Source organism: Prunus mume, linkage group LG5 (genome assembly GCF_029339155.1).
Source record: "Prunus mume cultivar Tortuosa linkage group LG5, ASM2933915v1, whole genome shotgun sequence".
In the NCBI taxonomy this organism is placed as follows: Eukaryota; Viridiplantae; Streptophyta; class Magnoliopsida; order Rosales; family Rosaceae; genus Prunus; species Prunus mume.
In genome coordinates, this window is record NC_142702.1 from 24,219,781 (window position 1) to 24,235,949 (window position 16,169).

The 16,169-nt window shown below is 35.1% G+C and overlaps 2 protein-coding genes across 2 annotated transcripts; both read left to right on the forward strand.

Annotated features, from left to right (window-relative positions):
- Window positions 1–1,278: 1,278 nt before the first annotated feature.
- SYTC (Calcium-dependent lipid-binding (CaLB domain) family protein) lies at window positions 1,279–5,319 on the forward strand. Its single transcript, XM_008235231.2, has 13 exons — window positions 1,279–1,583; window positions 1,989–2,087; window positions 2,190–2,240; window positions 2,330–2,453; window positions 2,749–2,867; window positions 2,972–3,073; window positions 3,176–3,250; window positions 3,359–3,435; window positions 3,523–3,772; window positions 3,880–4,269; window positions 4,485–4,613; window positions 4,716–4,972; window positions 5,053–5,319. The coding sequence occupies exons 1-12, from the start codon at window positions 1,473–1,475 to the stop codon at window positions 4,842–4,844; spliced, it is 1,656 nt and encodes a 551-aa protein (XP_008233453.2). The 5' UTR covers window positions 1,279–1,472; the 3' UTR covers window positions 4,845–4,972; window positions 5,053–5,319.
- Window positions 5,320–7,121: 1,802 nt separating this feature from the next.
- On the forward strand, window positions 7,122–11,771 carry LOC103332356 (synaptotagmin-3-like). Its single transcript, XM_008235084.3, has 13 exons — window positions 7,122–7,252; window positions 7,356–7,492; window positions 8,177–8,279; window positions 8,426–8,496; window positions 8,566–8,689; window positions 8,778–8,896; window positions 9,000–9,101; window positions 9,191–9,265; window positions 9,400–9,476; window positions 9,732–9,978; window positions 10,556–10,912; window positions 11,057–11,182; window positions 11,280–11,771. The coding sequence occupies exons 2-13, from the start codon at window positions 7,382–7,384 to the stop codon at window positions 11,406–11,408; spliced, it is 1,641 nt and encodes a 546-aa protein (XP_008233306.2). The 5' UTR covers window positions 7,122–7,252; window positions 7,356–7,381; the 3' UTR covers window positions 11,409–11,771.
- The last annotated feature ends 4,398 nt before the right edge of the window (window positions 11,772–16,169 follow it).

Below are 16,169 nucleotides of genomic sequence, written 5' to 3' on the forward strand. Positions count from 1 at the left end.
GACACGAACACGAACCTAGAAATGAACCAACAAAGCAAATGCCACTACAGACCTTTAAACTAATTATGGATATATAGTTGGTTAATTACACCAAAAACTCGTCTCATTATCAATTCAGAGTGGGGTGGCTTTTCAATATCGCCAGCAAATTAAGAAGATTGTAGCTTTGGACTAACCCATTTAATAAATAGACAGTTGTAATCTAACAAGAAAACAACACTTCCAAGGTCTCACTGTATTTATCTTTTATAAATAAAACATTTCAAAGCTGGATGCCCCATAAACAAGAAAAAAACGTCATCGGGCATACAAAAAGAAGGAAGGAAGAAATCGTCCACAATTTTAGTAAGGCTAAGAACAAGAATAAAGTTAAGTGATACGCAGTTGGCTCTTAGCAATAGCAGACGTATATCGTTTCTCTCGGCTGCTATAGATTTGTATTCTTGCTTTCTTCCACTGCTAGGTGCATAAACATGATAGAAACAAGGAAAAAGAATATTTGTGGATACATTTCTTGGTCAATAGTATCTTCAAATATTAAATGAAGAATGTTGTTAGAAGGCATTTCGAACTCGGGTGCAAGAAGACGGACACACTATACTTACTAGCTGATCTAACCATGACCGTTCCATAAGAGTTACAAACTATGAGACGAAGGAAAAAGAGCATCACACGCACCATAAAGGCTACAAACTAAACTCAAAAACAAAACAAAAATAACAACGTCAACTAAAAGAGACACATTGGCCTTGGAGGACCCTCTTCAAGCCGAGCGTCCGAAGACACACTACTTAGAGCAAACTTAGCATGGTTACAATAAGACACAAACTGTGAACAATTGAGAATAATATAATATTTAATACAAATCCCATTAAAGTAGAACTCTTTGTTTCTAGTCAATCAAATTTTGTTGAGATATAATAATGGTCCAAAGGGCTCTTGAATTAGCGAATAATCGTAACCAAATTAAGAACATCCACATAAAATCTAAAATTAACCATTTAAATGGACTTTCGACAGCTTGAAAACAACCCATAACCTCTATAATAATTGCAAGAAAAAAGATCAACACAATGGAAACTACATCATTCATGCTTTGAGGTTTACGTGGCTTTCAAATAAATTTCATGTGGATCCCAAGGGTTTGAAACATCCCAACATACAACAACTACAAGGATATTATTAATAATTATGTCTTCTTTTTTTCCTTAATCATGTTTAGAGTTCGCAGCTCTTTTGTGTATACATTTGGTTGTGTTTGAACTAGTTGAAAAACGTCTCCGTTTTGGCTGTTTTGGTTGGGAGTTTATTCGTTACGTTTTTTTAGTACATTCTTCTAGAGTTTATCGCTGGTCATTTTTGTTTGCTGGAAATCAACCCTTCATTCATTGTCTTAGCTCTTTCTCAATGCATGCAGGTTTTCTGAGTTTTCTTTTCTTTTCTTTTCTTTTCTTTTTGGGAGGTTTTAGAAGATGGGGTTTCTAAGCAGTTTACTGGGAATCCTTGGCTTTGGAATTGGAATCCCTCTTGGACTCTTGGTGGGGTTTTTCCTTTTTATTTATTCAAAGCCCAAAGAAGTTGAGGTAAGTCCATTTTCATCTTGCTCTTCTATGATCAATCTTTCTGTTTTCTGTTTTCTTTTTGTTTAACATGTATTGTCCTGGATGAATTATTTTCCTGTCTTGCATTGCATAGTTTACTTTCTTTTGTAACAATTTATCTCATGCTCTGAGGTGAGGGTGCAATGGAACTACTGTTTCTTTTTGAAATTTGAGTGAGAAAAAAAAGATGAATAGGTTGATTATGTGGGATGTTCTTAAATTTGTCTAAAGGAATTATAATCACTTGACTTTCTTATCTTTTTCATTCTATGAGCCGATTGTTTCATTCAGAATAATGAAAATCTCAATACCAAAAACTAAAATCAAGACAGAACAATGTTACACCATGCATAACATGTCTGTATAATAACTTGACATACTTTGCAGGATCCAGTAAGCAGGCCACTTTATGAGTTAGATGAACTTTCCTTGCAAGATCTTCTTCCAGAAATTCCATTGTGGGTGAAGAACCCTAATTATCATAGCGTTAGTATCGCCTTTCAATCACCTCACTCATCAGTAGAGTTTCTGTTATTGTTTCTCTTGCTGCTCCTAAGCTATATCTTTATTCATTCCACAACTGTGCAGGTAGACTGGTTGAATAAATTTATCTCAGATTTATGGCCTTACCTTGATAAGGTGATATTCTGATCATTAGCCATAGTTCTTCTTGATTTATTCCTTTTCCTTTATGTCTGTCTGAGACATGAGTTTAACATAATATGCAGGAAATTGGAGGTATGATAAGAAGTGTGGCTCAACCTATATTTTCAGAGTACATTGGGAAGTTTCAGATTGAATCAATTGAGTTTGAGAAAATAAATCTGGGAACTCTTCCTCCTATTTTTTATGGTGAGTTTGCTCCCAGCATCATCTAATTCGCTTTACTGCATAAATCGTGGGCACAAATTGGTATTGATCCAAAAAAGAAAATTCTAACATCATTTGATGCCCCCAAAAAGAAAGAAAAGATATCATATATAATACCTAAGCTTCAAGAAATTTTGAGCAAAGCTTGTGACCAAGAAACCATATTGATATATAATTGTATGCATTGTAGTGGAACGATCACATTTCTAGTAGCATAAAAAACATCATTCACTTGTCCTTGTGTTGTTATCAATTATTTTGGTTTACAAATTTTCAGGTCTTCAAGTCTATGAGACTAATGAGAAGGAATTAATACTAGAACCATCAATTAAATGGGCTGGCAATCCCAACATAATTTTGGTGGTAAAAGTTCTGTCTGTACCTATTACAATTCAGGTAAGAAGAGCCTAAGGAAGTATTCCTTGACATAGGAATGAAGAATTTTATTTTCTTCAATGTGGATGCGTTTGTTTCAGAAATTTGATTAAACTTCATTTCAGTTAGTAGATCTACAAGTATTTTTAGCACCAAGGATAACTTTGAAACCTCTTGTGCCTGCCTTTCCATGTTTTGCAAACATTGTGGTGTCTTTGATGGAGAAGGTAAGCAGAGGCTGTAGTTAACTTGTATCCCTTTTCGTACCTTAAATAGGTTCGATAAATAAGACAAGTTTCATATGCTGAATTTCTCTGAACTGTCTGCAGCCTCATGTTGATTTTGGAATGAAAATATTGGGAGGTGACATCATGTCTATACCCGGCCTCTATCATTTTGTTCAGGTGCTGCACTGGTAATACTTTCATGGGGAGTTGGGATTTTTTCTGATTGTCTGACATGTGGATGGTTGGTTGGATATGAATCAACTATGTAAATATAATTGCCTGCAGGAGACTATTAAGAAGCAAGTTGCAAGCCTCTACCTCTGGCCCCAAACTCTTGAAATACCTGTTCTTGACATTTCGACGTAAGTTAATTTGAGATGATACACGTTCCTTGCTCAGTCACTTTACAGAAATATTTTGAGCAAACTATGTACTTTTTATTCATACAGAGTGGCCATAAAGAAGCCAGTGGGAATATTACATGTGAATGTTGTTCGGGCAACTAAACTCTTGAGGAAGGATATCTTAGGATCATCTGATCCTTATGTCAAGCTCAGCCTGACTGGAGATGGGCTACCAGCAAAGAAAACGACTATCAAGATGAAAAACTTGAACCCTGAGTGGAATGAGAAGTTTAAGCTTATTGTGAAAGATCCCAAGTCCCAAGTTCTTCAGTTACAAGTCTATGACTGGGACAAGGTTACCTCTCTTTACTTCTTTCAAATTAAACACAGAAATTGAAGCAAAGAAATAGTGTAGTTACGTGTTAGGTGTTTGTTTCTGATCATTTGCATTTGCTCTTCCAGGTTGGGGGGCATGATAGGATAGGAATGCAGTTAGTTCCTCTCAAACAGCTGACACCCCATGAGATGAAGGAATTTAAGCTCGATTTGCTCAAGGACACAAATATTACTGATTCTAATAGCAAGAAGCAAAGAGGGCAGCTTGTGGTTGAGCTAACTTTTGTGCCTTTCAAAGAAGACACAAGCAAATATAGTGGAAAATTCAGTGGACCTATTGAAGCTTATAGGAGAAACGAAAGCGAAATTGATATGTCAATATCATCAGATGAGGGTACCCTAGGTGGATCAGGTGTACTATCAGTTATGATCCAAGGAGCCGAGGATGTCGAGGGGAAGTGTCACAATAATCCTTATGCTCTCATCCTCTTTAGAGGAGAAAAGAAGAAAACGCACGTAAGTCTTGGTTTTAATAAATATGAACTCTTTGCTACTGTCAAACTCTGGTTTTAAGCAGCAATTTCATAGTCTCCTAGATAAGAGTGTATGCTATTTTCCATTTCAAGACAGCAGTATGAGTCTCCAAAGCTGTGTTAGCAAAGGTGTATTTCAAGTTTGTATGCCTGGTTATCCATTTCACCCTTAATATGACACAAATTTGGTTTCTTCAGATGCTTAGGAAAACTCGTGATCCGCGCTGGAACGAGGAATTTCAGTTCATGCTGGATGAGCCTCCTTTGGACCAGAAAGTTCACATTGAGGTTCTGAGCAAGAGGACAGGCATTAGTTTCCGGTTGAAGGTGTGTGAGTTCAACCACTTATAATTAGCAATTAGTAGTAGCAACAATTTCTGCACATAAGTTACAAGCATTTGAACTTTTAATTCTGTTTCGACCGAGTAGGAATCGTTGGGGCATGTGGAAATTAATCTTAGAGACGTTGTGCACAACGGCCGGATCAACCAGAAATACCACCTAATCAATTCAAAGAATGGGATGATACATGTTGAGATTAGCTGGAAGATGATTTGAGGCATATGGAACCTGGAAAGCTAGAGAGTGGTCTTAAACTCTGAAAGAAAGCACAAAACCCTTCAGGCTATGAACATGAGTCAATCTTCGTCTGGGAAGATTATTGTTGGCCTATATTTATTAGAGAGGTAAAATATCAGGTCACGTTCAACACTGAAAGATTATATACTTATATATTTTGTTTAATGAACTCCATGTTTGGATGCAGAGCTCAGAAACAGAGAGGAGAGGTGGATTTGTTTGCTTATACTAACGCTGAAGCTGTGAATAAAGATTTCAGAGGGACGAACCTTGGCCCATCACTAGCAACATCGATATTGTCCTCAACCTAACCACCTGTTTAGTAGGTGTGGGGTTTTATACAAAAGACCTCGATGTGTTGAGCTATTCATTATATGAGACTTTCTATTTTGTTAAATTTCTAATGGGAACTGTGTGTATTCTTCAACAAATACAAGTGTTTTCTTTGTTGTAACTCGCTAGAAATCCACACAAATAATGCACATCATATGTTCGATTTGGCTTTCCAGATTGACATCTGCAGATGTTCAGAGACAACAAGAATAATCTTTCATCATAATTAATAAAATGTTTCTACAATCCAACAATTAGCAATCTCAAAAGCAAATGTGAACACAATTTTATATCTAGCAAATCTAATATTTTATACATAATGCAGAGAACTAGCATGCTAATAGTTAATCTATTTGTGAGTTAGAACTCAGGAAGGCTTATTCATGATGATATCTGATGTCAGTCTTCCAAACATTTGACCCTTTTTCCCTAAATAATTATTATCTTAAGACCAATCTCTTAGTCCAATCTTAACGTGCCAAATGGCGTCTTTAAAGATTACAATCAAATTAATATATGACTTTGGCATATAACCTTTTGTGTTGTCGTAGGTTAACAGGCTGACTTAGTTGTCCAAATAGAATATTAGAATATAATTGAATATTATAGAGCTCATTAGAGGTAGTTAATGACTTTTATTAGTTGGCCACTTGTAGTGTCCTAGATCTCTCTCTCCAAGAATTATAGATTTCTTCAGTCATGTGTGTGACTCAGAGGCATATTCTATCGAATTTATATTGTTATTTTCGTCCTGCAGTGCACATATCAAAGTTTAATCGATCTGTCTTTTATTTCAAGAGCTGTTATTAGCACTCTAATAAAATTATTATATATTCTTGAAGTGACCATATAGCGAATTCATTCATTCGTAACATTTGAATTTAAGGCAAATTAGCATATGGTACCAAAACACTTTTAATTAACATTTACTTAGTTGTTTTGATATCCCAATTACATACATAGCGACCATATCATTTTGTGGAAGATATTTATTTATCTCCCTATGAAAGTATACTTTATAATTATTTAGCAAATAATCGTCATTGCTATTACAAACAATTTTGGGTCTATTTTGGGTCACCAACTCGACAAATGTCGGACCACAAAAGATAGAGCCATGGAAAGCAAGTTGGTGAGTTGACAGGAAAGACAGACAAGGACAATTAATGACGCTATGTACATTTTCTGAAAATGTGTTTACATATATATATATATATATATATATATATATATATATATATATGGTTGGAGGGATAGGGAGTGTCCCATGCAAACACAACTAAAATATTATGATTCAAACCTAAGACTTCAGTATGTAAATCAAAGTCTTTTTGTTGGACCCTGTTGGCTAACTTTTAAAAAAAAAAAAAATTTATTTCTTTTTAACAAATGCAACAATTGATTACATATAAATTACTATTTTTCTGACTCAAATTAAAACCTTTTTATGTGTTAAAAATATCTTCTCATATTGTAAAATGTGGAACATAATTGAACTGATATCCAAGATAATAAAACCCAACATTGAAGATTAAAATTTTAGATGGATGCATATATGAGTTCACTCAAATTGATTAGAGCGGATGTGCTTCACATTCTGCATGAGTTCGATTTTCCCTCACAGTAGTTTAGATTAGATTAGAATAGAGTATCACTTGTTCTTGTATTAAAAAAATAAAATAAAATGGACAAAAACCTTTATAATTATTACAAGATCCCTGCTCTTATGGTAATAGACATGGGCTAAATTTGTGCTTATTGTAATAAACAAACAAACAAATTTAAAAAATAATATTCTATTTGAAAGCGAATTTTTAATTTGGTGACAAAGGGTGCAAATGTCATTTCCAATATTGAGAACGTAACTGTCAGGATGGCTTACAAGTTACATGTACACGTAGAGACAATTGGGAGGCTCTGACGAGCAGACAAAGGTAGTAGTTTCCTTTGAGCCAAAGGAATTCAAAGTTTGAAACTTCGAAGCCAAATTGAGGTGAAACGACACCGGAGTGTCTTCTGGTTTTTCGGCGCTCTTATTCTTACAGAGTGTTTGGGTACCTACCCAAGTTAATTTTTCACTTAAAAGACCTTTCTTTATTGGTTTTGTTGAATTATTGATATCTTTTTTCCTCTGTCATTGCATTTTTTCTTCCGTAGCTTCTTGAAGTTGCAGTCTTGAGAATATGGGACTTTTCAGCACTCTCTTGGGGATTTTTGGTTTTGGCATTGGAAGTCTTCTTGGACTCTTGGTGGGTTTCTTCCTTTTCATCTATTCAGAGCCTGAGGAAGTGAAGGTAACCTCTTATATATGTTTATCATTCTTGTTTCATCTTTCTTTGTAAGGATTCTTTGAAGCATTTCGTTACTGGGTTTTCAAGGCTTTAATTGGGTATTTTAGATTGAAAAATTTCTTCAACTTGCCAGTCTTGCATGGATAACAAACTATGAATCTCAAATTATAATTTTTGTGTTAGTTTTTAGCTTGTATCTTCTGTTATTTGAGAGGACTGTTTAAGTTGGACTGTTGTATCAGATGCGTTTAGAATATTGGGTTGCTCATTTGTTTCAGAGAATCTCCCGTTTTACTGGAGATTCAAACCAGAGAAAGTGGTCTTTTTTTTCCACTGCAACAGTAAGCCGGGTGCATTTGCCATTGGCATGTCTATCTGCTTAAGCGTTGAATAGTGAAATCCGCTATCTAATTCATGGTTTTAATTCAACCACCATAGTCCTATATTTTGAAGCTTCACGAGGACACTTTTTTGTTTGTTTTGTTTCTGGGGAATATTTAAGTAGGATCACTTGAAGTTTTCATTTTTCATTTAACTTCACCTCCCCTGCTTTTTTCCCCTCTTGAATCCTTGATTGTAACTAAGAGGTTGGTTTCGAATCTATGAACATCAAAGAAACACTGCTAAAAAAGAGAGACTGTGAAGTGTGTTTAGTCTGTAAAATGTTCAACATACTTAATGTTGCAGGATCCAGTCGTCAGGCCACTGCATGAATTAGATTCAAGTACTTTGCAAGGTCTTCTACCTGAAATTCCAATGTGGGTAAAGTTCAGCGACTATGATCGAGTTAGTATATCCTTTTAATCCTATTACATCAAGCTTTTGCTATTTCTTTCTCTCACTGCTGCTAAGCCTTCACATCTATGTTCTGACTATACTGCAGGTAGACGTAAACAAGTTTCTCTTTGATATTGCCATACCTTGCAAGGTGATAAGGTAACAGTTCTTTTATTATATCTTCTTGGCTAAACAAGTTTCTCTTTGATATGTGGCCATACCTTGACAAGGTGATAATTTGGTTAACAGTTCTTTTATTATATCTTTTGGTATTTGAGAATCAGTTTATTAATTTTCAGGCAATTTGTAGTACAATAAGAAGCATAGCACAACCTATCTTCAAAGAGTACATAGGGAAGTTTCACATTGAGGCAATTGAGTTTGACAAGTTAAGTCTTGGAACTATGCCGCCCATAATATATGGTTAGTCTACTCACTTTGATAATCTAAGCATAGCACAACCCTTCTAGATTTACTATCATATATTTTGGTTACCTTTTGAATCTTTCAGGTCTAAAAGTTTATGAGACTAATGAGAACGAATTAGTTATGGAACCGGCATTTAGATGGGCTGGTAATCCCAACATAGTTCTGGTGTTAAAGTTGTTGTCTCTGAGAATTACTATTCAGGTAAGAAATTATGACACAATCCTTGAAAGGAAAAATCTGTTTATTTACATGCTGCTACATTTGATGCATTATTTTCAGAATACTGATTTGTACATATTCTCAGTTAGTGGATTTGCAAGTATTTGCAGCGCCACGGGTAACTTTAAAGCCTCTCGTGCCGACTTTTCCATGTTTTGCAAGCATTGTGGTGTCTTTATTGGAGAAGGTCTCAAAAAAGCAAAATTTTCACTCTTTCTTTTTGTACTTTTTAATTCAGATTGCACTGATAAAATGATTTTCTCCATCTATCTGCAGCCACAAGTAGATTTTGGAATCAAAATATTGGGAGGGGATGTCATGTCCATACCAGGCCTCTATCGGTTTGTTCAGGTGCTACACCAGTAATTCTGTTCTGGGTAGGATTTTGGTTTTTAGTTAACTGGGTCCGGATGGTTGTGTTAGACAATTTATGCTTGCTCAGAGGTTGGTTGGTATGAATTAACTAATCATCAACGTGTTTGCAGGAGAACATCAAAAAACAAGTCGCAAGCCTCTATCTCTGGCCTCAAACACTTGAAATACCTGTTCTTGATGCTTCAGTGTGAGTAATTATGAGATGATATAGCTATGCTTTGGAACATTTAGCCCCCTTCTTTCACCAAAAATTAATTAGTTATATATTTTATTCTCTTTATATCCATTTTAAGTCATGAATCAATCATGTTGAATGAGGCTTCACAGATGTGGAGCCATCAGAAAGATGAATGTTGCTATATTTGTTTATAGAAAATTTATTAGTGCTCTTCTTTCAAATATTTCTTTACAAAACTAATTTTCCCTTTAAATCTTCCAATAGAGTGGCCAAGAAGCCTGTAGGTATACTTCATGTCAAAGTTGTTCGAGCACTGAAACTTTTGAAGATGGACATTTTGGGAAGTTCTGATCCTTACGTCAAACTAAGCCTTACGGAAGAGAGGTTGCCAGCAAAGAAAACCACAGTCAAGATGAAGAATTTGAATCCTGAATGGAATGAGAAGTTCAAGCTTCTTGTGAAGGATCCTCAAACTCAAGCCCTCGAGTTACAACTTTATGACTGGGACAAGGTTTTCCCCTCACCTCTTATCTTTTGGTTCAAATACGACTTAATAAAATTGTGATTTTTAATCCATATTTTTGTTATTTCCTGCAATTTTACCACAGTTTAAACCCTTGTTGCTTAGATTTATGCTTAATGTTAAGGAATTTGAAGTTTTTCAATGATGTAGCCCTTTGTCCCTTTAGAAAAAGGAATCAGAAGGAGGTCCTTGTTCTTACATTGGTATTGGTTCTAGAACCCTAATCTCAACTTTGTTTGAAAACAAATTCAGAGAACAATAATTCCCATTTTCACCAGGTTTCCATATGTTAGTTCTCACAAAATTGGTCATTACTAAGTTAGAAATGTTCCTATCTGATAAATATTCCAGAAAAAAAAATGAAAAAGTTATTTCACCATTAAAAGTAAGTACAACAAAAAAAAAAAAGTGAAGAGTAATTGCAGTATCTTTTCACTGTTGATCATTAGTATTTAGTGTCTCTATAAGTTATTCTTAGGAAGGTGTACAAGAAAGGTTCTGTTTGTTAGTTTTTGAATTTATAAACAAGGTTCAATTTCAGGTTGATCTTCTTTTCTGTTTATAGGTTGGCAGACATGACAAATTGGGAATGCAGTTAGTTCCTTTAAAAGTGCTAACACCCGGTTTGACAAAGGAACTTGTGCTGGATTTGGTCAAGAACACAAATATCAATGATCCTCAAAACAAGAAGCATAGGGGACAAATTGTGGTGGAGCTTGCTTTCGTTCCTTTCAAATCAGAAAATGGTAATGAATATGGGAGAAGTGAAAGCGGAATTAGTAGGTCCTCAGACAGTTCCGAGTCCCTCGGTGGAGCAGGTTTACTATCTGTTCTGATCCAGGGAGCTGAGGATGTAGAAGGGGAGCATCACAACAATCCTTATGCTTTGCTTTGCTTCAGAGGTGAAGAAAAGAAAACTAAGGTGAACTTCCCTTTTGATAATCACCAGCTCCTTTTTATTATCAACAAGAGTTTCAGAGACGTGAACATAGGCATGCGTCACAAATTCACAATACACAGTTTACCTGTTTTTTTAACTTATGGTACAAACTCCTTTTCTTGGCAGATGGTGAAAAAAACTCGTGATCCACTTTGGAATGAAGATTTCCAATTTATGCTTGATGAGCCTCCTTTACAAGACAAGATCTATATTGAGGTCATGAGCAAAAGCAGAGCCATTTTCCGAGCGAAGGTATGGTTTATCATTGTTCCCCTCCTTATACATGCACTGATCTTCTCCACATGCTTTGCACTGCTCTGATTCTATACATACATCTCCTCATGCGTAGGAATCGTTGGGGTACGTAGAAATCAATCTCGCCGATGTTGTATACAATGGACGCATCAACCAAAAGTACCATTTGATTGACTCGCACAATGGAAGGATACACATAGAGCTAAGTTGGACAAAGGCTTGAGACATGAGATACTGAAAAACTATGAGTTGCAAGTAATCTCAAGTCTCAACTGACCTTTCCAATTGTTACAACTTACAACAGAGGATTATATGAGGAAATGGGAGGAAAAGAAGAGAGAGATTCTTGAATTCAATTGATTGTTTTGATATTTCAATATTTAGAGTAGAGTCATTCATAGAAAATGGGCTTCAACAATTTATTTATTTTTCCTTTTCATTCTAACAGTTTTCTATTAAATTTTTGGTGAATTAGTGCTTTACCAGATCAACAAACAGTTACCATGAGAGGTTAAATCTACCAAATGTTGTATAAGTTGGCAATTATGAAGCATGCTTAAAGCTAAAGAAATTGTTATGCAGCAAAGTGCAAAACAGTCCCCTATTGCTTTGGCAAGGGCAACAGCTTTGGGTTAAACCTTAGCAAGATGAGGCCAGACCAAGCCCAAGTCACATTCAAAGCTGAGGATGAAGCTCAAATGGAGCAAACCTAGCCCAACCCAATGATGCCAAAACCCACTATACCCAGAAGGCATTATGATACATGATGCACATACACATGCATGAATATGCTGATAAAAAGTAAAATTATGAAAAAAAGATAAAAAAGATAAAAAAAAAGTTTGAAAAGGACTTTCACAATCCCAAATATGGACATCATCTTAAAACATATGGACCCCAGTGGAGGCATGGATTAGGTTTGACTTGCTGTTGATCAATACATGTGACATCATAATTAAGGTAAAAAGCTGCTTGGCTACTGGTTCCCTATAGTGGATATGCATGGTTTAAAGTCCATCTTATATTATCCTAATTAAAGAGTTAGAGGATTAGCATACATGTAATAATTAATGTTCCAAACTAAATCCAACTGAGTGATGAAGGAAAAAAAAATTCTCCAGCTTTTGCATTAAATACATTTTAATTACATAATCTCTGCCTTCCCACTAAAAAAAAATTCTCCAGCTTTTGCATTGTATTTTATTCTACACTACAAATCATGTTTGTATGTTCTCTAAAAGAACAGAGAACCTAAAACCAATCTGCGTTGAAAAAATTTGATCCTTCAATAGATTTGATAAGTACAAATATGCGTCGATGTCTAAGAACCGTCGATCGCGTTGATTCAACATAATCAGTTATATAGTTTACTTAATTTTGATACAAATTAAGAGAGAGAAAAAGATTAATTATTTAAGTAAAGCATGAATTTGAGTATTTTCTAAAATATGCAAGACATCCAATGCCCTTAATCTCACTTTCATTACCCAAGTGGGGAGCACCATAAGAATAGGGATTCCTCTTGCATATAAAAAGGGTCAGCTTTCTGGTTGACTTGCCCCAGAAAGTCTGGCAAATTTAGAGGTAGTAAAAGGGAATCCTATCCCCTCCCCACAAAGGGTTTTTATGAGGATTCTTTGTTATAATGGATCTCCACTCATTGCGAGGAACCCTTCATTACTCTCTCTCTCACTTGCTAGGGCTAGTTGTGTTGTGTGAGGCATGCATGTGTGCTCTCAAAAGGAGGGGTGAAATAAAAAGGGGGTCACTTTCTTGGTTCCTTGTTGATGTTCTTTTGTGGGGGAGAGGAATAACTTTAGCATTCTAAAAAGCCACAGCATTTTTCTTTCTTTCTTTCTTTTAAAAGGGTATTGTCTTGTGATATTATTATGTGAGGCCATGAGCCATGAGGGAGGAGAGTAGTGTATAAAGTGGGAATAGGGAACTCCCACTCACTTCACTACATGATGGTTAAGTCTTGATTTGGATTTAGTGTTTGGTGTCTTGTTGGATGCTTTGAGGCTCCTTTGAGGCAGAGTGCACTGTGAGCAGCACACTCTCAATTTCAGAAGCTGCTCATGAGATGTCATGTATCTCTTTAAGGTTCTTGTGATTGAGAGAGATTCTTGATGCCTCTTTCTCAGTAGACAATCACCAAATATTTTCAAAATAATGGAGATACAAATTCTCTCCCACAAACTCATTTTCAAATTCCCAAAAATCCCACTACCCAACTAACTCTAGATAGAGATATGGAAGAATGTAATTTTGCATAGAGAACAAAGCTGTGTAATGTGCCTATATATCCAAACCCTAATGGGAATGGGAATATTTGACCCAATTTCAATTTTCAACCAAGGCCACACCACACCTATTGGCAAGAACCAACCTTTCCTCTCCCCAACCTTCCCCCCCTTTTTTCTTCCTCCTTTTTTTTATGAGTACACTTTCACTTTTAGCCAAAATTAACCTAGGAAATAATCAAGATATAGCATGTCAAGACAAATAACTCAGTCAACTCAATAGTCTTCCAAGAATATATTAGGCGCGCAGCATTTAACATCAAAATTGTAATTTTCAAGCACGATTCTTCTCGAAGAACCCATGCCTGCCATAGACTCTGCCATAGCCTACTAGTCTTGTAGAAATTATCAAAGCATAGTGGTTAGGGTTTAGGGTTTTGTTGAAAATTCCCAAGTGCCAGTTTTTGACCATTGAATCGATATGACAAATTCTGAGGGTGGATGTGCATGGGTTCATCGACCAAGGTTTTGTATGTTTTGAAAATACACACGAAACCATGTTAATATATGATTATAATAAAACAGTTATGAACACATATCATACTCATCACTAGGTTTACAAGGTTTGAAACTTTGAACACATCGTTTTAGGTGGAATTAAAAATAAAAACAATTTGTTTATTAAAGAAATATTGAGCCAATATGATGACCGTAGACATTGCCAAACCCTACATTGTGCTGAAAAGTTTCTTCTATTTCTTTCTTCTTTCGGTTTCTAGTTATAATAAGGGAGATTGCATGATTAAAAATGAAGGGCAGGAAGAACAAGTATTGTGGTCCTCCTTCTAAGGCCCATTTGGTTGTGAAAAGAATCCATAGGAAAATAAAACTACTTTGGGAATATTACAAATTTCATTTTCGGAATATTTTCCCAAATTTGTGTTCGAAATTCTTCCTAAAATGTTTTTACCATCTCTAGGAGACTACTATGGTATTATGGTTACGTGATACATCTTATACACGTGTTATAATATAGGTGACAATGTTTATTTTTTCACATGTTAGGGAATAATATCAATAAATGTCCATTTATATTATAACACGTGTACAAAATGTACCATGTGATTGTACTATCGTAGTGTTCTATAATTACTCCATTTTTAGGTAAAGTGTTGTTTTCTACAGTATGGGAAATCTAGATGGAATATATCAAAACATCAAGAACCCTAATTAGGCTCTTAAAAGTCAAAAGAGGGAAAAAGAAAATTAACAAGCAAAAGCAATGGGAAATAAATTCAGAGGAAAACAAAAGAGAAATCCAAGTCATGTGATGAGATCTAGTCGTAATGTCAACCCTGTTGACATGGGAACCACAAAAGGACTGCTGTGATGATGTGCACGTGTGGCAAACTTATCATGATCAGCTCATGTGGGGCAAATGGTGCCATTTTTCTTCTTCTATATATAAGAAGAAAATTCAAAGAAAATTTTTGCATGATTAAAAAAATGGCACCATTTGACTCCATGGCCAACAATGATTCATCATCATGATCCATAGCGCAGCATGGGGGCCAAAGCCAATTGTCATTCATGATAAAAAATAAAAAAAAATTTGAGCCATACATGTTGTAATGGGGTATTCTTTTTTGTCAAATAAATTATGATCAGGCGGGCCTGTAGAAGGAGATTATGGCATGATCCACTCAACATTTTGAACGCTATTTTATTAGCCAAAGTAAGAAAAAAAGAGGGATTTGACAACCAGCCACTAACACTAAACATTGCTGCTTATCTGCATAACATTATTATTACTCCCTTTATACTTATACATATTATATTATATGAAGAAAGAAACGACTTCTGCACATTTTACAGTATTTGATATATTGTTGATGTTTAGACGAATAAAATTATAGATAGCTTAATTTACCCTCGTCAAACTTGAACTCTTTAATTTCTTCTCATTTTAGGTAGAAACTATATTAATCAACCAAAGCTGCTGGAAAATGAATTGATCATGATTCATGAGTGAGTACAAAGAATCAAAGCAGGACCGCTTGGTTTATTTGTCTATACATACATGGAAATAGATAACATTCCAAGAGAGTTGACTTTGTTAAACAAGGCAACAAGATAGTTGGATATCAAGATCAAGAGTTTGTATTTTTACCGGAGAATATGATGGCATTCATTGTTGCAGAATGTTACTGTTTCGTGGAGGAAAAAAAACATTAAGAAAATGCGGCATTTGTAAGTGTGAAAAATTGTCATGGAATTTGGTGGACATTTTCAGGTTCGAAAGGTTATCATTTTATTCATGTTCTTTTTACAGCAAACATCATCTCGCCCAGAAAGATAAAAGATGATTTTATTTTATTTTTCCTTTTTTTGATAAAATAAAAGATGAAAATTGGGTATCTATAAAGCTGCTGCTGACTAAAGATACATCATATGATTTTCCAAATTACCTCTTGTCAATGTCACGTTTAAAACTATGATTTATATTTTCTTTTTTATGCAAAAAATTCATGGAAACTAGAAGGCAAGTAGAAAATAATAATAAATTATTATTATTATTATTTTAAAAAGAGAGAAAAGAAAAGTAGTGGTTCAATTAATGATAATTTGATGAAAAAGAAAGTGAGAGATAATAATACAAAGCAGCCAACTTTCGCCTATTCAACCAAAACGTGCTTTTGTATTTATGTCCTTTTGCTCCTTTTACCATTCTCTACAGCTAA

What these genes read in the sequence shown, in the direction of transcription:
- SYTC (XM_008235231.2), top strand. Translation starts at nt 1,473, where the DNA reads ATGGGGTTTCTAAGCAGTTTACTGGGAATCCTTGGCTTTGGAATTGGA. An exon ending in AGAACCCTAATTATCATAGC is followed by an intron (nt 2,088 to 2,189) that starts GTTAGTATCGCC and finishes ACAACTGTGCAG; the next exon opens with GTAGACTGGTTGAATAAATT. An exon ending in AAGTCTATGACTGGGACAAG is followed by an intron (nt 3,773 to 3,879) that starts GTTACCTCTCTT and finishes TTGCTCTTCCAG; the next exon opens with GTTGGGGGGCATGATAGGAT.
- LOC103332356 (XM_008235084.3), top strand. Translation starts at nt 7,382, where the DNA reads ATGGGACTTTTCAGCACTCTCTTGGGGATTTTTGGTTTTGGCATTGGA. An exon ending in GCCTCTATCGGTTTGTTCAG is followed by an intron (nt 9,266 to 9,399) that starts GTGCTACACCAG and finishes ACGTGTTTGCAG; the next exon opens with GAGAACATCAAAAAACAAGT. An exon ending in GTGAAGAAAAGAAAACTAAG is followed by an intron (nt 10,913 to 11,056) that starts GTGAACTTCCCT and finishes TTTTCTTGGCAG; the next exon opens with ATGGTGAAAAAAACTCGTGA.